The following is a 27,501-nucleotide window of genomic DNA, read 5'->3' as shown; positions in this document are numbered from 1 at the left end:
GGTGGTTTGACAGAATGTTACCGATAAAATTTCGTCATTGGTGGTTAAATAATACGTGGATTGCATGTGTGAAGTATGCAAACACATGCTCATCGTATCAGCGGTACATGTTTTATTTACTAAATAAACTAACAGCCACGTAGGATGCAACACCGAAGTCAATCAAATATTATAGAGGGAAAAAAATGTAACGCTCGGTTTTTTTCCCCCTCTCCATTCGCTTCCCCTTTTAACGTGCATTTTGATTGGCTCTCTTCGATGCTTCTAGCCAATCAGCCTCCGCCTGCTATGGAGGAAGGAATAAATGCAAGATGGCTCCTCGTATAAAAACAGTCTTCTGGGTTGCCCTCAACGTGCAACAAAATAACTCTTTACATCTTATTAGGTTAAAATATTTATCCGCGGAGAGTTCTGAGGGGTAACTCGAGCTATAGATTGATGTGCGTACGGTACCCAGCGACATTTGGTGAGAGAAGATACAGAAGAGACAAGAGAGACAACTTTGAAGCCATGAATTGGTGGTGAACTCGCTCTCCTCGGTAGACAAGAGTTGGGGTGGTCGGAAGCACACAGCCTGGGCCTAGGCTAGCTAGCGGTAGCTGCTAACTAGCTAATGAGTGGTCTTCCTCATTGGGAACGTTAAACAGCAGAAAGGGAAACGTATCAGACTACTGGTTGCCTGTTGAATGTGGGACTTGAGAGGCCATATAACAATTGGTCATGGCTGTATCGAGGTAAGACGTAGTCCTTTTTTTTATTTTTTCGATATTCTGTAACAATTAGCTGGCTAGCTGGCCAGCTACCTTGCTACCGCCTGATAGCTTTGGATTCAGCAAAGAATGGCATGGCGACGGTTGACTAACGTTAGCCAGCTCGCTAGCTAACACAGTGTAACGTTATGGTGTAACTTTAATCACTAATAGTGGCGCAGCTCTGCAGGCCCGGAACGAAGTGGCCTCATAACTCAGTTTGTAACGATGGTGATGTCATTTGAAATGTATTTCACATGTGAAGTGTTCCACAGTCCTCTGGTGATGCTTTGCCGGTAATTAACGTTAACCAACGTCTACGGTGTGAAGTTGTGTGTGTGTGTGGACAGGCAGTTCCCTAACACGAGATGCCTCCTTGGACTGCCTGTGTTGACTCGTATAATTATTTTGTAATGCGGACAGGGACATTAGTTATTGTTACAGACATGCATACAACCCTGTCAAATTGTATTGATTAATTATTTGCAGCCTGTCTTAATGCTAAAGTCGTGGTCATTTTTAACGTCGCTTTAACATGCAAATGCACCACTTGGGGATACATTGCTGTCATTGTTTTGATGTGTATTGAAGTTGGTGTGTTCCACAGTGATGATGTTATGATAACCCCACGTGGTGACAGTGGTCCAATTTTTGCATAGTAAAGGAGACTCCTCAGCAGTCCAGCTTAAGTATTAGTTGTACCTGGTCTCATGCCCTGTACATCTCTAATCTACTTCACCTTATTAATAGACTGCTAATGACCTCAGGGAGAGACCAGGATCACTACAGGTTACCTTGGTTCAAAGCCAAACAAATTATAATCAAAGATTTTTGAGAAGTTTTCCCTTGCAAACAAATGAAACCGTGAAAACGGCAAAATACAAATATCATCTTAAACTTAAAGTTTTAAAAAAAAATTGGACATGCATGTCTGTTGTGCTGTGTGTGTGGTCTGCAATGTTTCTGTTGACCTTCTTGTGTTTTTTGTAACCTGTCTTTAGACTTGATCGTTTGTTTATCCTGCTTGACACCGGAACAACACCAGTAACCAGGAAAGCAGCAGCTCAGCAACTTGGAGAAGTGGTCAAACTCCACCCACATGAACTCACCAACCTCCTAGCAAAGGTATTTTTGATAGCTTTGTCTAAATAGTCAGGTATGTGCAACACTGATAATGCACAACAGTGTAGATCTTGCTCACTAGATTGAATTTTGTGTGTGATTCTCTTTGATCTTATAACCATAACAAACCTCACATCAGCAAGAGCACCGAGTTTTGTCTTGGCAATTTTACTCCACTCTCTTCTTTTCGTTATAGGTCAAGCAGTTGTATGTGTTGTAAGTTACATATATATTCTGTCAATTACAAGGTCTTGACCTACCTAAGGAGTCCTAACTGGGACACTCGTATAGCAGCAGGACAAGCTGTAGAAGCTATTGTGAAGAATATTCCTGAGTGGAACCCAAGCCCAAAGCCAAAAGAAGGTGAGCTTTTATGTTTGGTCACTGAAAATATTTCCATCAGTGTAATCTGAATGATATGAAGCTGAGCCATTTGTGCCACATTAAACGCTGCATCTGTAGTTGTTTATGTTAAATGATCACCAACGTTGTTAAGCCTCTTTGCTTTAGTATCTCTGTTTATGGAAAGGCTCAAGCACTAATGTTTACCTTGTGTTTAGTTTCATATGTGTAATCAGTGTGTCAGTAGCGTAAGCTGTTTTTATCTTGCAATTAATGGACCTTACAAGGACATAGGCAAAATATGAAAGTTCTGCCCTCATTTTGAAGCATAGCAGGTTTTAATGTTCAAACACATAATGCACATAGTTGGTAAAGAACAAGAAAGACAATCTTATAAAAGGTCCAGCTACTTTCTGCTTGTGTTTTTATATATATAAAAAAAAATGTTAAGCATACAATGAGATGCCTAAACAATAAGGTGGTATTGCTCTCTCCTCTAGTTTTTTCTTTTCTTTTTTTTTTTACAAACAATAAAATTGCATGTCGCTGTCATTACACATATTGAAATAATGCACCTTTTCTAACTCATTCTACTTGCATTGGTCACTTCCTGTATTTCAGTGTAGCCAAACACACAAATTAAATGCAATATGTATTTGTGACTTTAGTAGTGTAATGGGTAGGGTCATGAAATGGTAAATAACCAATGCTTACCTTGGTGTTTTTCTGGGCTGCCATATTGGAGCCGCTAATCAAAAGCTAAACATTCATTAATATAGGGTATTGTGAGACCTTTGTGCAAAATTAAAGGGAGAATATCTGTGAATGCGTCACTGATTTACAAAGCTTATTTTGTTCCTCTTCATATAACAATGTAAGACCTAAGACTCATCTGTTGTGCAGATTGTTGGCAAAAGAAGAACCCAGTATTTTTAGGTGGAAAACACAAGCTTGTTCTTGATGAAGGGCATTAGTGCAGAGTGCCCTCATTCAATAATAGTTATTGGTACTAATATGCAGTTATGAGACTTGTGTATTTGTTTCTTGTAGAGTCTTGTGAGGACTTGTCTCCCGAGGACTCCGCTTGTGACCGGCTGACTTTCTACCATTTTGACATCTCCCGCCTTCTCAAACATGGGGCCTCTCTGCTGGGATCTGCTGGGGCAGAGTTTGAGCTGCAGGATGACAAAACTGGTTTGTAGTGATTCTTTTTCTTTTTTTGGCAATAATCTTCAACCAATCATTGGCAATCATCTTAAACCATGTACAAGAATACGATGATCTTGGTTAATGGCCAGTCTTTTGGGGACACTGACCACCAAACAGCTTTGTGTTTGGAAAATACAGACTCAGACTCCCCCAAGTAGCTCAAAGATGCTCAACTACTTACTTTTGACTTGGGGATATGAATTCTGCCATGACTTTTGATTTCAAACAGTATGCACTAAATATATTCTTTATTCCTAAAATAACGACTTGTATTATTGAAAATGGTTAAGACTGAGACTGGAATAATGGAACAAAGACACTAACACCAGGTTGTTCCCGGCACAAACACAAATGCCACCAGTGTGGCTACTTAACCTTGAATTTTTATGCAGTTTGAATAGCGAAAGGTGCTCATCATTATGTTTTGGTGGTCCTTTGAGTTTGAACTTCATGCTACTTTTCGTATTCCTGTATTCAGCCATTGCTTCTCTGTGATCTGATTTCACTTCTCATTCAAGGTTCCCTTTACTGTTCAAGCTAAACTGAGCAGGTTTCAAAGTTATTTATAATACTGTGCTAATATGTCATTTTTGCCTCCAGGCTGTATTTAACTTCAAAATTATACCTTTTCACATATATTTTATCAGTATTCCTCACATACCTGTACTTGTTTTCTAAGGCTATGTTTCTAATATTTTCCCCTGGCTTCCTGTCATTTGTTGACAGGTGATATGGACCCAAAGGAACGTCTGGCCCGCCAGAGAAAGCTTCTTCAGAAGAAGTTGGGTCTGGACATGGGTGCTGCTATCGGCATGGACACAGAGGAGCTGTTCAATGATGAGGACCTCGACTATACCTGCCAAACCAGTGGGCTTCGAGCCCATGGAAGCAAAGCCACAGCTGGCTCCAGCTCTCGCAACCACGTGGTGGGTGTCAATTTAACCTGTAGGCTTTGATTCAGGAGACTTTTGAGCATGAGCACTTTGTGGCCTTTGCTTCAACAAGGCTCTTACTCCAAGTTGTAAATTTGGATGGATTATGAAGTTGAAAAATAGGTGTGGTGTGAGGCAGGAAGTGTGGGTCTGTTTATGTCAGCAGTTGAGTTATGCACCATTGTGATACTTGGGTGTAAAAATTCCCTCAGACAGGGTTTTTATAGGGGGTAAAATTTGAGATTAATACATCAAAATGGCAGCTATTCTTTCTCCATTGTTAAGAATTCCAGAATATATGAAAATTGTATTTTACCCAAATAATTCTTCCCTAGGTCTTCAAATGATTCACATGTTTTTCTTTCTTATGAAACCATTCAGTGACCCCTTGTGTCCTTCATGAAAGCACCTGCATCTGCCATGTTTGCTCTGTGTCTATACTGGTTCATTTACCTGTTTCCTCTGTTATCATGCATCTGTATTTGACGTCACAGATCGAGCTTGTAGGTCTGCCTCTTTTTAAAATCAGATTTTCAATGAGCACAGAGGAAATGGACATTTATCAGCAGTTGATGGGAAAATGGCTTCCTAGTGTTAAACTCTGCACATACATTATTCTACCAAGTAGAGCTCAAATGTTAACGGAACAAGAAGAAAAATATCTTTTTGACTGAAGGATGACTTGCCAAGATGAGTTTAATGAGGCGAAGGAAGGCAGGCTATAACTTGTCTCACAATGATGGAGGCTGTTGTGCAGTGTCACAAATATGTCATGTACTATGTTGTTTTTCTACTTTTTGTTTTGCAGCTTGTCTTAACAGGATATCTGTTCAGAAAGATTTATCAAATGCATATGGAGTCAACTGTGGTCTTCTCAGCCTTATGATCCTTTTGTCAATCATTCTTTTTCTTTCTCTTATGAAGCAAGCCATGGTGTTTCCTGTGTTACCAGTTTTAGTCTTTGATCATACTGTCTGATCTTTATACCTTGGCCTGTGTGCCTTTATCAAATGTGAGGTGCTGCACACATTCATGTTAGAAGAGAAGAAGTAAGTGTGGGCATACAACTTGATAAACACCTTTTGTATTTTCCCCAAACCATATTCAAGATGTCAAACATGGCAGAAATTATCAACACCTAATTGCACGTGTTGCTTTGGTAGCTACGGTTGAACCAGCAATATGGAGTTCACTAATGGCCCGATGCTACAGAAATTCCCACACAGTATAACAATAACAATGAACAGGACTTGTGCATGAATACACAAGGAGAATGCACATAACTGAGAAGAACCACTGTGAATTTGGAATACGATATCAAATCTACTTAACGCAGAATGCAGCGGTTGGAAATTTGTGATGCAATCAGAGAACTAACATGTTTGTTTTGACCTGGTTTAAATTTGATCTATGTTTTCAATTAAACTTTAAAGGTAACAATAAACTTCCCTGCTTTTGTTTTCAGCCCATTCAGGCTGCTGAGTTGATTGACTCAGAGTTCCGGCCAGGCATGAGCAATCGTCAGAAGAATAAGGCTAAGAGGATGGCCAAGCTAGTGGCCAAACAAAGATCAAGAGACGTTGATCCAAATGAAAAGAGGTAAGATCATTATATATACTTTGTACCTGCAGCATGCCCCGTTTTTAATTATGACTATAATTTTTACTTTGTGGTCTCTTTCTCTTTACCCTTTTAGTAATGACAGTTTTGAGGGTGAACCTGAAGAGAAGCGAAGGAAAACCACCAACGTAGTAATTGATCAACCGGCAAGTGAACATAAAGTCTTAATTGACAATGTTCCAGATAACTCCAATCTTTCAGAGGAGGTAAAGTATCAACCAATTCAATGACTCATTGATGCCAAGTCCTGAACCATTAATTGCTATAAATGGTATTTGTTGATGAGGTGACTGATTTCCCATTGCGTTGTCTCTAGATACAAGAGTGGCCTCTGGAGAGCTTCTGTGAGGAGCTCTGCAATGACCTGTTCAATCCTTCATGGGAGGTAAAAACAATGCATTTTTGCATCCTATGATGCTTAGTTTTAGTTGAGTGTGAGTAAAAATATGTGCTTACATACAAATTCTTTTTTTTTTTCTTGCTCCAAGTCTTTTTATCTATATCTGTACATAGAAGGATAATGTGCAAAGTACAAAAATTCAAAAGTATAAATGATCAGGAATAATACAAATACAAACAACAACCCCCACCCACTCCAACAGAGCCCCATCCCTGCAACAATATTACTGCACCATTCGACAATCTTGACAACTTAATTTTTAACGCCATTTTTTAGGACCAATGTGAGCAAGTAAATTTAGATTGTATGCGTTTGCTTACAGGTTCGTCATGGTGCTGGCACAGGTCTTAGAGAAATCCTCAAGTCCCATGGTGCTGGGGGTGGGAAGCTGGTGGGAAGCACTGCAGAACAGGTATGTCATAACCCCTGTCCTGTTTAACATTTCACTGAGAGATAAACATGACACAAACTGTCTGACGTCTGTTTTTAGATGTTGCGGCAGCATCAGGAGTGGATAGAGGACCTAGTCATCCGATTGCTCTGTGTCTTTGCTCTGGACCGCTTTGGAGACTTTGTATCTGATGAGGTAAGATTCCTTTTTTTTTTGTTTTATTTGTATAGCAACCTAAAATGTATTGTGTTGGTAGTGTTTTTTGGCATACACACTTGCCTCTCCTAAATCTAATTGTCTATACTATTGTGATTCATAGTATGTCCATTCTACTATAGATGTATTGGCATTGTGTTTCATTCCTCCTCATCACAGTGGTAACACTGTAAAACATCAAGGTGAAAATTAATAAATTAAGTAAGGGATCTCCTTATTTATCCTCTTTCAAATGTTTGTGTCTTCCTTGTGAAAGATTTGCTTAACTTCTTGCTGCATGACAGGTGTGGCAAAATAAACATCAACCAGTTAAATATGAAAAAACACAACTGACGGCTTTAAAAAAAGTTCAGCCAGAGCGGAGGAACTAGTCGTGTATTGACCTTGCGTTTGTGTGAAGGCGTGAGTCATTTAGTTTTTCCTGTGTTTTTTGCACCTTTTTGCTTATCAGGTGGTGGCTCCTGTCAGGGAGACATGTGCCCAGACACTCGGTGTGGCCCTTCGCCACATGAATGAAACTGGTGTTTCCATGACAGTAGATGTCCTGCTGAAGCTGCTAAAAGAAGACCAATGGGAGGCCCGTCATGGAGGCCTTCTCGGGATCAAATATGCTCTGGCAGTCCGACAGGTACCACCTGTTATGTGTGTGTGTATATGATGAGATCTGAAATAGGCACAGCAGGATTCTATAATGCACTTGATTTGAGCATCATATGTTTGTGAATATAATGGAGGTGGAAAGAAGAGATTAATTTGGTCTGTTAGCATTTGTGCTGCATTTGGAAAGATGTCACTGTAAAGGTCATGATTTTTGATGTAATAACCCCACATGGTATATACATATATGCTGACCATTATTTGTCTGGTTTTCTCTCTGTATCTCTTTCAGGACCTGATCTCTGCTTTACTTCCCCGAGTGCTTCCTGCCATCACCGTGGGCCTACAGGACCTAGATGATGATGTCAGGGCCGTGGCAGCCTCTGCCCTCATCCCTGTGGTGGAAGGCTTGGTACAGCTACTGCCTAATAAGGTCAGGCGATATCAGTGTCTTAAGTGATTTCCTTGTTTAGTCTTCGTTTGTGATGAAGTCCGCCACCCGTTGCCTGTTATTTCTCACATTGTTCTCTTAAATTGGTGGTTTTACACACAATTCTGTCTCTCAGGTACCCTTCATTGTGAACACATTATGGGATGCTCTTTTGGACCTTGATGACCTCACTGCTTCCACCAACAGCATCATGACATTGCTGTCGTCGCTACTCACCTATCCGCAGGTCCGACAGTGCAGGTCAGTCTCAGGGATGTTCACTATAAAGATCTCCAAATCATAATGATGACAGACTCTAAAGGGACAATCAGTTGTGATTATATTATACGTCTAATTTAAAAACATTATTGAACAAATGTAGCTGGCTCCCAGCTACAGGATTTGTGCCAAGGGTAGGCAAAGGAAAAGCAACAACAAGTACTTGACTCTTCTGTTGTCATAAGCTGAAGGCAGGCAAATTGTCTGAGGTGTGTGTGTACTTAAATATCAGCATGGTGCCAAGAAGTTGGTTGAACATCATTTGAATTAATTTACATAAAAGAACACAGTCCGCACCACCACTGAGCAAACTTGCAACAAGTAGAACATTTTAGTGGGCACTGACACTGTAAGTCTAGGTGGATGTTAATATATACCTTCTTCATAAGGTATTATTATATTCAGCTGGTTGTAGTCTTACGTGACCTTTCCATAACTGTATTTATATTGACTCACTTTCTTGTCCACTGTAGCATGCAGCAGTCATTAACAGTCCTGGTCCCTCGGGTGTGGCCATTCTTGAGGCACACCATATCATCAGTACGACGGGCAGCACTGGAGACGCTTTTCACACTTCTGTCTAAAGCTGAAGAGGTAATATTGACAGAGAGCAGTTGAATATTCTTGTAATTATACCTGTCGATTTTTGTAGACAGAAGGTTTAACAATGCAAATACAGAAACATTTTTTAAGTCCACAATTTCAGTACACGCCCAATAAGATCCTATTTCATGTTTGTCATTCTTCAGAGCTGTGCACTGTGGATCAACCCGATCCTACAAGATATGCTCCGGCACATCTTTCAGTCCTGCATACTGGAGAGCAATGAGGAAATCCTTGAACTGGTCCAAAAGGTTTGTTCCATTATCCAAACTACCAATTTTAAATCATAAAAATTGCTATGATGGTCTATGGTTGATTATAGGAAGTGAAGTGCTACAATTTTTCAATTCCCATCCCTGGGTTTATACTTTATTTTTTTTGATTTTTTTTTTTTTTGTACTGGGATAAGGCTGACTTTCTCTGTAAATCCAAATGAGCTTTTGGATTTTGCCTTGATATTTTGCTATGTCACTGTTCACAGGTGTGGATGGAGCTGCTGTCTCAGGCCCCCCAGCAGTACGTGGTAGCAGCCAGCTGTCCATGGATGGGAGCCTGGCTCTGTCTCATGATGCAGGCATCACACATTCCCATAGACACAAACATGCTGCTGGAAGTGAAGGCTCGCTCTAAGGTTGTATGCTTTATTCATAGCTAAATAAGACTGAAGAAACATTATTTTTCTGATCTATTTTTAGCTGTGTATTGTTATCTCTTCAATAAAAAAACGATGCTTCATTCGTGGAATGGTATCTGCTAGTTGGTAGGAAATTTTGTAATTTTTCAATGATATTGTACATTTAAGATTTGGGAAAACTAATCTTTTGTCAGTTTTTTTTTTTTTTTTTTTTTTTAACAAATAAATAAAAAGCAACATGTTATATACCATACACCTGATCCAACAAAATATCAAAGGTCGGTATGACATGGTAGTGTGTTTCTGTTGCAAATTGTATCTACAAGCTTATGCAAATAATGCAGGTCTCTTGAAGACATCACACAAAACAATGAACCTCACAGAGGTTGCCAGGCAACAGACTAGCTGACAAGGTGAGGGTATCAGAAGACTCTGAACGCCACGTCCTGTACGTGTAACAACCTGAACAGTCTGGAGGAGGACATTAGTATACAACAGAAGTTCAACCAAATGTGTGACTTGAAACCAGCTTTTTAAATGAAATATGGCTGAACGCTGATGTAAAGTAACTGCAACTATTGAGTGGGTACAGCCTTACTTTTCATGCACCAAATTGGTCAACGTGTATTGGAAGCTGAGACAAATGTGCTGATTCTAACATTGCCCACCCTAAACGACATTTAATGATGCCACATGAAATGTATATATTGTACTATGTACTGTGACGATAAATGTTTTATTGATGCAACAGGATAAGGCTGGCACAAAGGCACGTCTAGGGACCAATCAGGTGAAGGAGACAGTCCAGGAGTACATTGCAGGTGCAGAGACGGTGACAGACGATCCAGCAACAAGGGACTACGTCGTGGTTCGTGCTCGCCTCATGGCTGCCAAGTAAGATTTGATTGTTGCGCTGGAAAGAACCCAAAATTGACAAAAAACATTTTCACAAATGCCAGATAGGTTCACAGTTCTGACACTGCTCTGTTTGCATCTCTATGTTCCAGATTGCTGGGGGCTTTGTGTAGGTGTATCTGTGACCCTCAGCTCAATGCTCCATCTCAGGAGATCCGACCAGCTGAGTCTTTAGGCCAGCTGTTGCTCTTCCACCTCAACTCCAAGTCTGCCCTGCAGCGCATAGCTGTGTCCATGGTGCTTTGTGAGTGGGCTGCAGTGCAGAAGGTACGAAGCTCAGACACATTGTTTTGATTACTGTAGAAACATTAAATATTAGAAATGATTTGGATGTAGTGTAATCAGGCATTTACAGGATGAATAATTTACCTTTCCAACCTGTTTCAGGATTGTCAAGTGGTGTCATCCATGGTGCAGCCTCGCCTTCTGGCCATTCTGTCAGAGCAGTTGTACTATGATGAGATTGCCATCCCCTTCACACGCATGCAGAATGAGTGCAAGCAGCTCATTGCTCTGCTAGCTGATTCCAACATAGACCTGCAAGACCGCCTCAACTGTAGTGTTTTCACAATTGATCAAGCCAATGAACTGGTAGGTCCAGCAACACACACACTCAGCGGAAACCTTTTAACCACTTGCGCCAATTGATAAAATGGTTGTCACCCCTGAACACCCCAACTGCACATGGTTGGTGTGAACCCACAGACCTTTAGTGTGCAAACTGATCAAAATTATTATTTTGTTATTAGACTCATTTCAGGGATTTTGGACAGTTTAGTTTTAGTAGTAGATAGTGTTTTTATTTTTGTTTGTTTGCTCAACTGACAGCTTTGAAATTGAGAATCAGCTGGGCACCAAATCAGTAACAAAGGTCAATGGATGTTGCACTGTCTAACAGATGGCTCCTTTTCCGGTCAGTAATAAACTACCCCCCTACGTGTTCCCTAGGTTACCACCATCTTTACCGAATCCACGGCAGGTCTGAACAATAAGTCCAAACAGTGGCAGGCACTGGACAGTAAACGACAACAGGCTCAATCGACAGTGATGGAAACCAGTGCAGAATGGCAGCAGCTGCATCTGCGCGTCCACATGTTCACAGCCTGCGCAGTAATTAACCTGCAGGTGCTTCCTGACAAGCTCAACCCACTAGTCAGGCCTCTGATGGAGGCCATCAAGCGGGAGGAGAACACCCTGATCCAAGGATATGCTGCTTCTTTTATAGCTAAACTCCTGCAGCAGTGTGCGGGGCGCTCACCATGCCCCAACCCCAAGATCATCAAAAACCTCTGTGCCTCATCCTGTGTGGATTCGGCCGCGACACCCTCATCTGCTTGTCCTGTACCCCCAACACAGGAAAATGCCAAAGGTTACTCAGGATTTCTGTATTTGTAGAATGAAAAGTGCAACAACTGCCCTTCATTAGCCATGTATCAATACTGAAGAAGACTTTGCTTGATATTAAGAAATTTTCTCACCTTCTCATGCCATTAGGCCAAGGGTTGGAGAAAGAAGGCATGCATCACATGGTCAACAAAACCCGAGGCATCATTACCCTGTACCGTCACCAAAGGGCAGCGTTTGCCATCACCAGTAAGAGGGGACCAGCCCCTAAAGCCCCAAAGACCCCCAGCACAGAGCTCCCTCCTGGCAGCACCATCGGCACTGATAATGATGAGGTACTATGAGGACTTACTCGAGTACATTTTCCTCACATCCAAATTGTAATGACAACAGTTTGTTTACCCTCCTTTATCTGATTTTAGAGCAAGAAGCCATTTCTGATCCAGAGACGCGGGGCAGAGTTCTCCCTAACAACTGTTGCCAGGCACTTCGGTGCAGATCTTACTAAGTCTCTGCCATACCTCTGGGAGAACACAGTGGGACCACTGAGAGCCGTGGTGACTGAAAATCAGTGCATTGGTGTGTTGATTTGGTTGATCACATTTTAATAGTGAATGGATTGGTCACAGTGATTTCTTCACTTATTTTTGGCATCTTAACTGTAACCACTGCCCACACTATTGTTAGGGTGTTGTGTAAACAGGTCCAACATGCCAGCAAGTAGCCTTAAATGGACTTGAATACAGCAAACCGTTGCAGGACAGTTGCAGAATTCAGTTTGATGTTGTAGTTTTCTCAGTTTAACTCAGAGCACGTTTCACTCAGTGCATCTATGATGACGCTCATGAAAGAGGTTGCATCACTTCTCTAACAATCGATTTTAATACACTTCTTTTCAAGATAATGAAGAACAACATAGTTCAATACTCTGAATCACCCTGTCTCTCTCGTGTGTTCTAGATAGGCAGGCTCAGCTGGAGAGAGGAGACGGTGCAGCTCAGGAACTGGTTAACTCACTACAAGTGCTGGAAGTCATGGCTGGAGCCATGGCTGCTGAGCTCAAACCTTTGGTGAGACTCCTGATCCATTAAGATGTCTCTACTATGTTTTTATACCACCATTTTCAGTCTTATCACTGATTTGAATTATATGGCATCTTAAGAATCCTTTTATAGATAAATGCTGTTCCTTGGATTGTCAAAGGGTCTGTCTGAAAAAATTAATTTTAACGTGGTAACTGGTAAAATGATTTCGGGGACCAGTTCTTAAAACCATCTTAAATGACTATTAGAATGGGTAAATATTATTGCGTGTGTGTCTCCTCTGTTTGATGTTCTCTAGCTGCTGGAGCACCTCCCCTATCTGTTCACCTGCCTGCAGCACCCGTACACAGCGGTGCGTCACATGGCAGCCCGCTGTGTGGGCGTGCTCAGCAAGATAGCCATGCTGGAGACTATGAACAGTTTCCTAGAGAGTGTACTCCCCTGGTTAGCTGCTATTGAAGACTGCACCAAACAGGAGGGTGCCATCGAGGCTTTAGCCTGTATCCTTCACAAACCACTTGGGCAAAAACAGTGTTGAGAAGTTGATGAGGATTAAAGCATCAACTTTATCGTTGCTGTGGGATTCCTGTACAGTAGTGTCCTTGACTGCCCTCCCTGCAGGTGTCATGGAGCAGCTGGATGTGGAAATCGTACCCTACATTGTGCTGCTGGTTGTACCAGTGCTGGGCCGTATGAGTGACCCCAGTGATAGCATTCGTTTCATGGCCACACAGTGCTTTGCAACACTTATCCGCCTGTTGCCCTTAGAGGTAAGAGCACACAAACGGAGGCTAAATGTATTTTCGATGCAGTTGAGGGTCTGTAAAATATTGAGATCACGCTGGTGATAAAACAGGGATGACACGATGTGATTATCCAGTGTTTTTTTAAATGCTTTTAAATGTCTACCAGGCAGGTATACCAGACCCTCCAGACATGTCTGCCGATCTGATTCGTCAGAAGGCTAGAGAACGCCACTTCTTGGAGCAACTATTAGATGGCAGAAAACTGGAGAACTACAAGATCCCAGTGCCCATCAAGGCTGAGCTCCGAAAGTACCAGCAGGTGTGTGTTAGTTTTAAAGATCCACTGCACCTTGCAATACCTCTTAATGCAGCAGATGAGGGGTGACCAGCCTGTGTTTTTACACAACTCCTTGAATACTTAAGTATTTGTGTTGTTGCCCCTGAGCTGCTTCTTCACCGTGAATTCAACTGTTCAGGAGTTGTGGTTTTTGTTTTTGTTTTTTTTTTAACTGTTAAATACTGCAAGCACTAGACACTATAGACACAGACAACTAGACAAAAATGTTTTTCTTCAGAGTAAATTTAAAGCTGTTGAATAGAGAATGGGATATGTGTGCTGGCTCCTCTTTAGAAATGTACTGTCAGGCTGCTCTGCTGAGAACCCGCCATCCATCTCTTTAATGGAGTGCAGAAATCTAGTTTACAGGCTGCTACTACTGTTACTACTGTTTGTTCTCAGCCACTGAACTGACTGAGGGGAAGCTGTCTCTCTGAAGCCAACTGCAGTCACAGTGCATTAGTTGTTTTTTATGTTTATTTTAGGGCGCAGATTTTTGTGTTAGTATTTTCAGTGTGTGTCTTTGTCTCATCTTGCAGGATGGAGTGAACTGGCTGTCCTTCCTAAACAAATACAAGCTGCATGGGATCCTGTGTGATGACATGGGTCTTGGCAAGACCCTGCAGTCAATCTGTATTCTGGCAGGAGATCACTACCTCAGGTACTGAGTCCACACAGATCTGTTACTGTTATTGTTGTTTGACTTTCAGCCCTACAGTGTCAGCTCTATTCAGAAGCAGCATCCCTCATATGATTATTCTCTCCTCCATGATAAGGATTGTAAAGTTATTACTTCTATAATGATTTATAAGTGAATAATAAAATATATGTACACAGTTAATATCATTTTACCAGTTGTTCATATACTAGTGTATGTAATCAGTGTCTATTGTTAGTATTATCACCTTACTACTTCTAAATCACAGAAAAGATTAGACTGCTTTATCATAATATTTAGCTTCAGGCTTGTTCTCTAAATTGTTTTTAAGTTCATGTAAATAATTGGTAAAGCAGACAGAATCCATATCTCCTCATGAGACTAGATTCTTGTCAGTTGTCTACACGATTAACATGAACTGTCTTTGTACATAAAGAATACTGTGGCTGTAAGTTTTCACTGGTATGATTCAGGAATGTTTGTCACCGAAGCTGAGCTACAAATAAGAATGTCATTGTTAAGCGTTTTTAAGTAAAAAATCCTGAATATGAAAATATTAATTCATGACTACAACAGGCACTGCAGGTTTTGACAGCGTCAGTAAAACCAGTGTTTTGTCCTGGTCTTGATGTTGGTGTTTGATTTCATTGTTCCTGTTATTTCAATCACTCTTCTGGTGTTTGAAGTTCTGTCTAGTAAACTTGACTCATCTGTCTGTTTGATGTCTGTTCAGGGCACAGGAATATGCCAAGACAAAGGCCGCAGACTGTAGCCCCATGCCCTCTCTGGTGGTGTGTCCTCCCACGCTGACCGGCCATTGGGTGGATGAAGTTGGCAAGTTCTGCACCAAAGAGTACCTCAACCCGCTGCACTACACTGGGCCTCCTACAGAACGAATGCGGTAAGCTTAGACTTGATGTAAGGGGGAAAGTCCGTCAGCAACACTGAGAATGATTTATGTTCTCAACTCTAAAATGATTAAGTACATCAGAACAAGGCTGTTGAGTGTTTTTCAGTGTTGGTTTAGATTCATTATTTTATGATTGTATTGTATAAAAACAAACATACTTGCCCTGTCTCATTAACAACATATTTTCAGGTTGCAACACCAAGTGAAAAGACACAATCTCATAGTCGCCTCTTACGATGTTGTACGGAATGACATTGACTTTTTTAGGTGAGTATCACTAAGAGTAATAATTCTTCTTTTTGTTTGGAAGTAGCTGCTCAGTTTTTTAATGTTTTGAACTTCTTATTTTCATTTTTTAGAAATATAAAATTTAACTACTGTATCCTTGATGAGGGTCACGTCATCAAGAACGGGAAGACCAAACTTTCCAAAGCCATTAAGCAGTTGGCTGCCAATTTCCGAGTCATCTTGTCAGGAACACCCATTCAGGTGAGATGCCGTCTTTGCTGTCAGATAGATTTGGCCGTTGAAATGTACTTCTCTCCTTGTATCTTTACTCGTCAGAGCATGAATATTTTCCTATTCTGTCTGTTCCCAGAACAATGTCCTCGAGCTCTGGTCGTTGTTTGACTTCCTCATGCCGGGCTTTCTTGGAACAGAACGCCAGTTTGCTGCTCGCTACGGGAAACCTATCCTGGCCAGCCGTGACGCCAAAAGTTCCTCACGGGAACAGGAGGCAGGTATGACGGCTCCTCTTTTCAATTTTCAACAGATTTTTACCTTTTTCTAAATGTCACCTATTTCTTAAGATCAGGATATTAACTGTGGTTAATATTGGTTTTTCCCTGTAGGTGTCCTGGCGATGGAGGCGTTGCATCGACAGGTGCTACCCTTCCTTCTGAGGAGAATGAAAGAAGATGTCCTCCAGGATCTTCCTCCCAAAATCATTCAGGACTATTACTGCAACCTGTGTCCTCTGCAGGTACGTGTGGCCCCGACAGTTATCAAGTGGGCAGTCAGATACCCACAGGCTAACAATTATTCTGTAATATTGAATAGACAAGATCGTTGTCTGGGATATTAAACTTGTTGTCTTCTTTTGTCTAAAAGAAGTTGATGATAAGCCTTCCATATAAGATAATGCATTATAAATGGCTTGGATGCTCACACATGTCTACATACCCATACAACATACATACAACTGGATAATGGCTGTGCCTCAGTGTAACAGCCTGGTTTGCTTTCTCACTACCTGCAGGTTCAGTTATATGAAGACTTTGCTAAGTCTCGAGCTAAGGCCAGTGTGGAGGACAGTATCTCCGTAGCCTCGACCGAGGAGGAGGAAAAGCCTAAACTGAAGGCCACAGGCCATGTCTTCCAGGTAAACCTCTAACAAATACTGTGAATACATTTCTATGAAGCCAGCATTGCTTCATCCATGTTTACAACAATGTTTCCAAGAAGGCAGTCTGGTTTGGAAAAAACAGAGTGGAAATGTAGCTGTTTGGAATCAAAGCATTTATTAATGCCTTGTGAATGCCACTATCTTTTACATACCCTAACCCTATTTCCACATACAGTAATATTATCCTTCATTTCTGCATTCTCTCAGGCGCTGCAGTACCTGAGGAAGCTGTGTAACCACCCAAGCTTAGTCCTGACGCCGCAGCATCCAGAGTACAAACGCATCACTGAGCAGCTGGCAGCTCAAAACTCGAGCCTGCGGGACATTCAGCACGCACCCAAACTCTCCGCTCTCAAACAGGTAACCAGTTGGATGTCAGCTATTAGATCAACTACACCACATCAGTGCTAAGTTTATAATGTGTCACAAAATCCAAAATGATGCAGAGTTTGTGCAGTCAAGTGTTCATGAAAATAATATAGATGCGTTTCAAAATGGAACGAAACTACACACTTGCACTGGTGAAAAATGTACCCTGGACATCTCCACTGTATCAAGCTGAAGCTCTGATGTGTTTTCTGTTCTCCAGCTGCTGTTGGACTGTGGTCTCGGTGGTGGTGGAGGATCAGAGGGAGGCACCGAGGCAGTGGTGGCCCAGCATCGCGTTCTCATTTTCTGTCAGTTGAAGAGCATGTTGGACATTGTGGAGCACGACCTGCTGAAACCAAAATTGCCATCCGTCACCTACCTGAGGCTGGACGGCAGCGTGCAGGCGGGCCTGCGCCATTCCATCGTATCCAGGTCAGTAGATTGATTTATTATCAAACAAGTCAAACCTTGGGTAAAAATTCTGCTTGCTGCTTTTTGTGAATATGAGTTGCCACCAAAGTCTAATCGTTCTCTCTGTTTTTCCTCTCCATCTCAGATTTAACAATGACCCCTCCATCGATGTGCTGCTGCTGACCACCCATGTTGGCGGGCTGGGGCTGAACCTGACGGGTGCAGACACTGTGGTGTTTGTGGAACATGACTGGAATCCCATGAGGGACCTACAGGCCATGGACCGAGCCCACAGGATAGGACAGGTACTGCATACAGTGACTGTACATCAGTAAACAGTATAGACCACATCCTAGGCTGTAAATCTAAAGAACATGTAGATCATAGTTTGCTCTGATAAAGTCCAATTTCATTAAAATGGTGCTGTCTTCTCCCACAGCAGGATGTGTCTTATTCATCAGTGTTTCCTCTATGCATTATTAAATATGGCCTTTGAGCAGCCTCGGATTCTGTGACACGGCTGCTCTTGTCTGAAGCCAGCGATGCAAAATGAACCAAGTGAAATTAGATTGGCAGAGGGGCCCTGGCCTACACATCTAATACACTCTGGTAACATCTCCCGTCGTCTTTGTGTTCTACAGAAACGGGTGGTGAACGTGTACCGGCTGATCACACGAGGCACACTAGAGGAGAAGATCATGGGTCTGCAGAAATTCAAGATGAGCATCGCCAACACTGTCATCAGCCAAGACAACGCCAGCATGCAGAGCATGGGCACAGACCAGCTCCTCAACCTCTTCACTCTGGACAAGGTGAGACTTCAAGATGGAAAGAAACGATCAGTCTGGCTCAACTTTATCCATGGAAAAAAAACCAAAATCTGCATGGAGTCAGATCTCATACACGATCAAAATAATAAAATTGCCCAGAAACCCACCGATTTAGAATTAAAGACGAAAGGCATTAGTTTACTATTGACATTAGTATATGTTTGTTCTCTAGCTCTATCTCTTTACACTTGCTGTTGTCATGCGTCGTCTTGTAAAAGGAAAAATGAAAATGAATGCATTGTGTCAACCCAACTGTTCAAAGCAGACGGTAGCCCATTTTTCTCGCTACTGTCGCCATAGGGATAATGTCATGTCTTAAATTAATCAAGGTGTATGGTTTAGACCTGCTCCATTTGGAAACTGTCATGAGATGACTTTTGTTGGGAATTGCCGCATACAAATAGATTGATTTTCAATGCATACAGAATACATTGTGACCAGAATGTGATTAGATTATCCAAACCACACCTAAATGTTTTCTGACTCACCCTGTGATCAGTCCTCTGCCAGGTATACATGAAAAAACTCCATCCATGCAAGCAAGTTCAAGAGTTGGATATCTTTCTCATTGTGCTAGCTTAAGCAAGCCCAGCAAAATCTCCCAATTAGTAGCAGTAGCTAGCAGGTCTAGCACGAATTACCCCCCTCCACTGCACTGCTTCACCTGTCCTGTGACAGTCCATGTTTGTCAACAAGTCCTCCAGCCCCACCTAATTAGTTCTGCCTCGAGATGATGAGAAAAGCTGTTAATGTCCAGTGTAAATGAAGGGCCCCAAGGATCTGATGTCATTATCCAGATACAGAGCACCTGGGTGTCTTGTGGTTTGTTACAGCTCTGCTATTGAATACTACTCAGCCTGAACCAAAGACTGCGCTGTAGCTCAGAACTTCAAGTGTTATCATTTAATAAAGCTGAGTCAGTAAGTAACCCTTACAGACACAATTTAATAACTCAGACTGTTGTTTAGGTAATTATCTAGTAACTGAATTAGTTTGCTGAATAGTACAAGCACTGCCTGGGTTTGGACACCTGATGTTTCATTGTCAGAGTGTTGGTTATTTCTGCACTTAACTGTGAAAGTATAAAGACTTTTAAAAGCCATGTGACAAAAGCCTGCTGGCTCACATTCCCAACATACACACTTCTTCTTGCATGCGGTCCTAGTCTATCTGTGGAACATGCTGTACGTCATGCTTGACTGAAATGTCACTTATGTAAATGTGTTTCAGGGAGAAAGGGGTGAGAAGGGCGAGCAGTCGCCATCAACCTCAGGGAAGGCCTCCATGAAGTCTGTGCTGGACGGCCTGGGAGAGCTATGGGACCAGCAGCAGTACGACACCGAGTACAACCTGGACAACTTCATGCACTCCCTGCAGTAGCACTGTACGAAACACACACACACACACACACACAGAGCCTCCATCTGCTGGCCAAGCAGGACCTGGTCGGCGCCTGAGGAGAGCCCCACTGCTGCAGTCATCATCCCAAACCTGTCACAAGATTACTGAGGAATTACTGATGGCTGATAGTTACTATCTCAAAGCAATAACTAAAACACGAGAGCTCAGTCTATTTTTAGTGCTTTCAAATCAACATGTGTGCTGCGACAGTGTTAAAACAGTTCCTTCTGATGTTTGACTTGGTCAGACATCCCATAATTCTTTTCAACAAACCCTCTCCAGGACTGCTAAGAGACTATAATGGTGTTATGATGATGCACCATCTGTAATAAACATGTCTGGTGTTTGTTGACATCACCTACATGAGTAAACAGCAGCTCCACTACTGTGTACAGTGCTGTCTCTCAAGCGTACAGTGTTTCATAATTATAGCTCTCCTTTATAGTTCCAGCACCAGGTGCTACTTCTACAGCCCGCTGCCCTCCTCCCATGTTGCATTACCAGAGAATACAGTGTTAACTGCTTCAAACACCATCACCCAGTCCCACCTTCCTCCCATCTGGTCCACCCCCTCGTCACAAGGTCTTAAAAGCACTGCGATACCCAGCCACACCTGTCAACGCCTCTCCCACTGATAAATACAAACATGTTTTTGTACAACAAAGGGAAGCGGGCCGAGAGCGACGAGCTCGCTGGAGAAACCACAGGATGTCAACACGGTGTTCTGGCTTTTTATAGCACACTGCTGACTGCTGAGCTCCCCATCCTCCAGATGGCAATGGTTTCTACTCGCCCCAGGGAGAGACTGTTCACATGACCCGAGGCCGTCGAGAGGCTTTGCGGTGAGGTGATGAGTCTGCGTCGTGTCCAGCTCCTCCAAATGTGCTGTAACGATGAGCTGGAAACGCACTGCACTTGAAGCAGCATTAGAGACTGAACATGGGGCCAAGCTGAGACTGGTACCTGAAACATGCCACAAGTATTTTAAAAAAAAAAAAAAACTAGACTTGTACATAATTCTGTAATTGCTGCTTTTTCTTTATGATCGTGGAATTGGAATAAATTCTACAAACCTTTGAACAAAGTATCTACTGTGTTCTTTGCATGTGGACCGTGATGGCCAGTAGATGGTGTACTTGCACAGATAAGACTGAGCCTGAATGAGCCGATGATGTGATAACATTGGTCTTCTTCTTCTGACGCATGAATACATATTCAAGGATTATTTCCAGCTTTAACAACCACACACTGCAAAGCAAAACATTACAGGATGCAGACACGGCAGCAGAAAGCAGTTTAAGGAGTTCCCGTCTGTGTTGGCCTCAAAGTTAATTCTTGACGACTGAATGGACCTGTTTTTATGGTGTAGTTGTTTTGTCTAATTCTGTCTCCAAGGTCAAGCAATATATTTAAATTTACACTTTTAAGCCAACCTGGACTAGAAGTCCTGAAAATGCTCAGATAAGTGGACATTTTAATGGAAGCAAAGAGAAGCCAAAATAATTGTAAAAATTGTATTAAACTCCCCCTCTTTCCTAATCACTTGAAAATTCATGCTAAAATTTCAGTATTATGTAATGCCAACAAATTCTAATTATTCCTTTTGATCTAAGAAAAAAAAAATCAAGATTTACAATTTTTAAATGTTTCAGATTCACCATTAAATGGTACGATATGCAGCTAACATTTTAGATGATCTTTCAAGCCAGTGGTTGTAAACATTTGAGCGAACTGGCTTTGAGTTTGAATTACATTGTGGTTAAAAACAAACCAGCAAGTCAAGAATGCAGGTTCACTGGGTCTTTTATTTGAGTTCATCTTACTTGGACCATGTGACTGACAGTTTAATCTGACAGGACAGGTCTATGATAACCATCTGTGGTCCAGATGTGCAAGTTTGTAGGTCAGAATTTGACTTTATTTGAAATTGAATATTGGAATCTTGAATTTGCTTTCTGAATTCTGCGCCACTTTTAAAATGAACATGTCAAATATTTCAGTGTCCTCCACATGATTCTGTTCTTTCAGCCTTACTCTGCTTCAAACTGCATCTGCCGACCGAAGATGCTGCGATTTGATGGCAAGTTTAAGAACCGCTCCTAAATGGACTTAGTGGGGGAGATTTTTTTTTTTTAACTACAGAACCAGTTCAATATAGATGTTTTCTCAGCTGGTCTGAAGAATGAATCCATTAAACTGAGCTGACAGATGTATGGATGTAAAGACGGTGAGTCGCCAACGGCAGAATGCAAGTTAGTACTGATGAGCTTTTTTTTTTCTAAAGGTCCGATGCATTACCAGGGGACAGAGGCGACGGAGAGGGAGAGGATTGCCATGCCAAAGACCACAAGGTTTCACAGCGTCATACAACTACGTTTAATAAGATTTGCTTATTAGTACAGAAAAAGGAAAAATTAAGGTGGGAACTACAAACTCTGAAGCAGTAGTAAGCATTAGCAGCATTGAGCTCCATGTTTTCAAATCACAGTTATACTGCAAAAAAGTTCAGACCAAGTCAACAATCTCATAAAAGCCTTGTCAAGACAGAACCAGTGTTCAAGTCAGGAAATAAAAATAAATACCAAAAAAAAAAAAAAACTAGAAAATAAAAGCACAGATGCTGTACGGGGGAAAAAAGTACATTTTCAAAAGTAGTGGGATGTTTTGTGGAAAAAAAGCACACTACCAGTCTTTTTTTTCTTTTTTCTTTGAGATCACAAAATGACGAGACCTACAGTGTTTACCTACCCAGAGAAACGCCCATGAAGCAGAAGTGAATATACAGGATACTATCCAAGTCTAGTTTACATGAAATACATACGTATATCTATAGAGAGGAATATATAAAATGGTTACCATCATCCAAATCATCGTCTTTTTTTTTTTTTTTTCATTTGCACATACACTTTGTGTTATAGTATAAATGGTTCTGTTCAGTGAAAGAGAAACTGGAGAGAAAAAAGGGGGGGGGCAGAGAGATAGATAAGAACTCGGTGGTATGATGGTGAATAACACTGATGAAGTACGGGATTATTTAAAGGAAATGGGGGGTTATTAGCATCAGCTCTATAAACTGGTAGAAAAGGCCGGCCAGAAATAACATTCTCACATGAGCTCTGGAGTCTCTTTGTTTTTGGATGATGACAGAAGAGCACGGGACGTCACAAACACTTCGAAATGGAGCTTCAGCCTAAAATAAAATAAATACAGTTGTTTGAGATTTTGGGAAAATGGTTTTCAAGAGTTTGGTGATCAGTGTCGCTCTCATGTCAGCACAGTAAATATGAAGCTGGAGCCTTAAAGCTAAACTTTCAGCATCAAAACAACGGCAGCCAGCCAGGTTCTTTGTGCACAAAGACATCACTAGTTAACATTTTTTATCTTGTTTGTCTAATTCCTACGAAAACTAAACCGTAAAGTGACACACTGAGGTGTTAAAGGGGTTATATGATGGAAGTTACCACTCCCAGCCAATAGCTATCCTAGTCTGGCAAATAATCGACGTAACACTTAAACGTGTCATTTGTACACTTCTGTTTCTGTTTTGATTAAAACAAAGAGATATGTGTTCATAAGTGAGCTTCAGAGGAGCTAGCTATAAGCTAGATTTTGTTGCGTTTGGACTGTCAGGCTGACTGTTTACCCGTTTCCTGCCTTAATGCTGAGCAGCTGGCCTCCTATTGGCTAGATTCGAGCCTGGTATCCATCCACCAAGCGCACAAGAGGGTGGATTCCACTCACAAATCTGTCCATTAAATATGAAGCCAATGCCAGCGACCAGTTCTGGATGACGAAGGGGGTGGTAGCTAGCATCGCTGTGTCCAAGAATTTGTCTCAGAGTTCACAAATTAACATGTTCCATCTCTCTGATCCGAGCACAAAGTTCACATAGTTCTATGACAGGGTTACGTGCCGGACTACTTCTCTCCTGGCTTTATACATACTGTGCAGTCATGTGAGTGGTCTCAATTGTCTTGTCCCACTCTTTTAAGCAGTCAAGCTACCGATGGAGGCTACGTACCAATCTCATGTCTCTCTGTTAAATATTGGCGGTATGATTGCTAGCCCAGCAGTGTCCAAAAATGTGTCTACCAGCAACTCTAAAGGTGACAAAAAGCACATTTTATCTTGTTTCTTTAACTGTAAAAACTACAAGCCTTGGGTTGATGAGAGGGTCACGTAACGTGCTAGTTCTTGTTCTTGGCAGGATGTTTATGCTAGGCTAAGTTAACAATCCCCTGGTTGTACAGCTTTATGTATTCTTTTGCAATATTTTTGAATGGGGTCAATCTTCTCATCTAACTCTTGGCAATCAGACGATATAGGGTACGTACCAATGTCATGTCTCTGTTAAATACTGAGCGACACACAATTACCAGTTAACTTAGCTTAGCATAAAGACTGGAAGCCCGGCTATGGCCAAAAAAAATCTAACACATTTCATCTCGTTTCTTTAACAACCTTTAGTTTTATGAGAGAGTTAGGCCTGCATGCCTGACTAGTTCTTGGCTGGGCGTTAATGCTATGCTAAGCTAACACTCTCCAAGCTAGCCACAGAGTGTTATACTGTACAGTCATTTGAGTCAAGTCTTCTCACCTAACTCTTGGCAAGAACACACATTAAGAGTTTTTTCCCAAAAAGTCAAACTTTCGTCTTTTAGAAGATCAGCAGGGGAAAATGCACGGTTGAAAAAAAAAGAAAAGTACAGAAACAAACCAAAAGTTGGGGGGAAAAAACAAATCAAAAAACACTTTAGACAGTTGTGATGAAAAATTACCATTCCACAGAGATACATGCTCTTCCCAAACGTATAGAATTATTACACAGTTCATCTCTATATTTACATTCATACTGAAATACAATCACACCGGCGCACTCTGCAGGGACCGAACCTACGAGAGAGAGGAGGAGTGTGACGTGGCTGTTTGTTTCTGAAGAGCTGTGTGTGAGGAACAGGAGGGGGTTACTGGAGAGTTAGTGCTAACAGTAGCCGGCTAAAAGCAATGTAAATGGTCAGTGGTGTCGTCCATCTTCCACAATTACATCACAACATACTGCATGTATGCTCCATTCTGCCATTTTTATTTTATTGCCCATTCATTTGTTTACATTGCGAATCACTTAAACATCACCAACCACCAATCTGTTGTTTTTGAGTAGTTTTTTTTTTTTTTTTTTTTAAATCTCCGTAGATCATTTTCACACTAATGTAAGCAACATCAGCGAGTTAACACATAAAGCTTAGCATTTCAAGAATCGACACACTTTAGTAACAATATTACAAAGTTGTTGTGTTTTTTTTTTCAGCTTCAAAAAAATGAAAAAAGTGAACAAACGAAAAAAATAAACTTTTAAAGAATTAGCATCATAAAATTAATTTATTCCAAGTAAAAATACAAAATAATATTAATGACATTGACCAGATATGAAAGTCTCCCCCAGAAATAACTATTAATGGTTGAGAAATAAGTCTGTAAAGAAAAATACGAAATAAAAATGAAAATATGTAAATATGTTTAAATTCTTTTCTTTTTTAGCAAAACTTTCTAAAAATAATGAAAATTTCTCAGTACAAAGGCTACATTACTACTGGAAGGTACTAGCAGGTAGAGTAGGTAAATACACAGTAGAAAATGATTTTAGTGAATCACAATGCTTGCAATGAAAATAATTCTGCAATAAAGATTTATGCCTCTTTTTCTTGTTTTCTTCTTTTCTACAAACAGTACAAACAGTATTGCACATTACAACAAAGAATCAAGGTTCTTAGCCTTAAAAAATGGGACTAATTCAAGTCTTGCGTGAATAGAAGGCCACCAGTCAATTGATGCACCTTTGGGGGCTTTCGATCAAGTTACAGGTGAAAACACTTGTGTCTGTTTTTGTGTTAAAAATAACATTCTCGTCTCTCTCTCTACCTCCAGCCGTTCAGCGACTCTCGCCAAGTCTCCTTTTCATTGTTTTTTTTTTTCTTCTCCCAAAAACAACGTCAGGCTAACAAAATCAGGGTTGCGTTGCTTTGTTACAAAAACAAAAAAGGGAGCACATACTTTTAGGAAACATAAAAAACTTCTCTTAAAAAAATAATGAACAGAAGATCTCTTTCACAACTCTGGTCAGCATAGTAAATGATTGATTATAAATATACAAAAACGTGGGAAATATGTTCAGTTTTTCTCTCTGAGCACCTGATAGTGTTTTTCTTTTCTTCCTAAAGAGCTCTTCTCTGATGTTTCGACCAATTTTAGACCAGTGGGACACTCACGCCCAACCTCCACTGTGATAAAGTAGACCATACTCTCGCTAACTACGTCATTATATTAGTTATAAAGCTCTAGCTCCTTCAGTTGTTGTCTTTTTCAAAAAAATAAATTTTTAAAATAAAAGCAAATAAGCATGATAAAAATAAAAAAATCAACCATCTGTTAAATCATTTCTCTTGAAGAATTAAATTAATATATATTTTTTTTATCTGAATAAACTTACTTAGAAAATATCAGTTTCTCTCCTAATATATTTCAAAATTGAGGTATTGCAAAAGATCTTGTCAGTCAGAAAGCACGCTTTTATCGTCTTTTTTTTTTTGTCTTTTAACAAAAAGAACTGCTGACCGTCGAAAACTGTTCAGATACAAAGAGTAGTGCATAACAAATATCTATCATAGAGAAGGAACAAACATAGAAAACCTGTCTGGGTGGGGAAAGAAATGTCACAAAAACACCCAGAATTCACTTTCATAGGGATACGTATTATTACTCATGGTTAGCCTCGTGTTTTTTTTTGTTTTTTTCTATCAGTAAAAAAGTATCTTCTGCTTTAGTTTCAATTCATTTTTTTTTCTTGGACAACAAAAACATCTATCCTAAAGCAAAACAAACAAAAAAACAAAACAAAAAAAAGAACCAAACAGTTTGCGACTAAAACGAGAAAGAGGAGAGGGACTGCGGGGCGCCAGCACGGGACAATCACAACTCACGGACACGAAAAGAAAAAGGGGAGGGGGGAGGGACGACACACATTAACTTGCAATGATGCAGGATCCTGTTCGGATTGTCCACAAAACTGCTAAAACCAGTGTAACTTGGCCGCCCACCCCTGACCCCGAACCAGAGCCGCCCTGTCTTCAGCAGCCAATACTTAAATTTCATTGCATTCAAAACCACCTTCCCCTCTCCCCCCCCCCCCGTCCTGTTTGCACTGCGCACTAGAACCTTTTGATACAAAACTAAAAAGATATATATGTCCACCATTTGTTTTGTTTTTTTAGCAGGTCCATTACTTCAAGCTTTGCAGGAAAAAAAAAAAAAACCTCTGGATAAATATGGTAACCCCAGCTTGCACATCTGTATCTTCTGGTTCCCACCCCACCCACCCACAACCAGCCACCCCCCGCCCAGCCCCGCCCAGCCCCAGCCATGTAGTGAGAGCATGTGCAGCGCTCAGTTAATCAACCTCAAGTCTCCAGTAGCTTCAATGTTTCATTTTGTCTTCCCCCCACCCCCACCACCACCACCACACACACACACACATACCCAGATTCTTCTTCCCATCTGCCCTCTTTCCTCATCTAATCCACTGCACCACTGCAGGCCGTGCGAGCGCCGGCC

At 41.2% G+C, this 27,501-nt stretch overlaps 1 protein-coding gene across 3 annotated transcripts; it reads left to right on the top strand.

Annotated features, from left to right (window-relative positions):
• The first annotated feature begins 286 nt into the window (after positions 1 to 286).
• On the top strand, positions 287 to 26,793 carry btaf1 (BTAF1 RNA polymerase II, B-TFIID transcription factor-associated). 3 transcript variants are annotated; one of them, XM_037123231.1, is made up of 39 exons: positions 287 to 734; positions 1,751 to 1,874; positions 2,120 to 2,234; positions 3,264 to 3,407; positions 4,149 to 4,348; positions 5,820 to 5,953; positions 6,051 to 6,180; positions 6,291 to 6,359; positions 6,697 to 6,786; positions 6,865 to 6,960; positions 7,433 to 7,609; positions 7,871 to 8,011; positions 8,145 to 8,269; positions 8,761 to 8,881; positions 9,037 to 9,141; positions 9,372 to 9,521; positions 10,276 to 10,418; positions 10,532 to 10,706; positions 10,827 to 11,030; positions 11,388 to 11,808; positions 11,934 to 12,118; positions 12,206 to 12,362; positions 12,744 to 12,853; positions 13,125 to 13,326; positions 13,448 to 13,596; positions 13,739 to 13,891; positions 14,449 to 14,570; positions 15,301 to 15,468; positions 15,667 to 15,744; positions 15,837 to 15,966; positions 16,076 to 16,217; positions 16,329 to 16,459; positions 16,736 to 16,858; positions 17,090 to 17,242; positions 17,472 to 17,683; positions 17,808 to 17,967; positions 18,304 to 18,474; positions 19,723 to 19,876; positions 22,178 to 26,793. In XM_037123231.1, exons 1-38 carry the CDS (start codon positions 721 to 723, stop codon positions 19,870 to 19,872), a joined length of 5,574 nt encoding a protein of 1,857 aa, XP_036979126.1. In that variant the 5' UTR covers positions 287 to 720; the 3' UTR covers positions 19,873 to 19,876; positions 22,178 to 26,793. The 3 variants fall into 3 exon arrangements, with proteins under 3 accessions (XP_036979126.1, XP_036979125.1, XP_036979124.1); XM_037123230.1 differs by lacking the exon at positions 22,178 to 26,793 and adding an exon at positions 20,632 to 20,978 and having other exon boundaries at positions 288 to 734; XM_037123229.1 differs by lacking the exon at positions 22,178 to 26,793 and adding an exon at positions 20,559 to 20,978 and having other exon boundaries at positions 288 to 734.
• The last annotated feature ends 708 nt before the right edge of the window (positions 26,794 to 27,501 follow it).

Source organism: Acanthopagrus latus, chromosome 15 (assembly GCF_904848185.1).
Source record: "Acanthopagrus latus isolate v.2019 chromosome 15, fAcaLat1.1, whole genome shotgun sequence".
Classification (NCBI taxonomy): Eukaryota; Metazoa; Chordata; class Actinopteri; order Spariformes; family Sparidae; genus Acanthopagrus; species Acanthopagrus latus.
This window is presented reverse-complemented; position numbering and strand designations above follow the sequence as displayed.

What these genes read in the sequence shown, in the direction of transcription:
- btaf1 (XM_037123231.1), top strand. An exon ending in TCCGCCTGTTGCCCTTAGAG is followed by an intron (nt 13,597 to 13,738) that starts GTAAGAGCACAC and finishes AATGTCTACCAG; the next exon opens with GCAGGTATACCAGACCCTCC. An exon ending in GCAACCTGTGTCCTCTGCAG is followed by an intron (nt 16,460 to 16,735) that starts GTACGTGTGGCC and finishes CACTACCTGCAG; the next exon opens with GTTCAGTTATATGAAGACTT.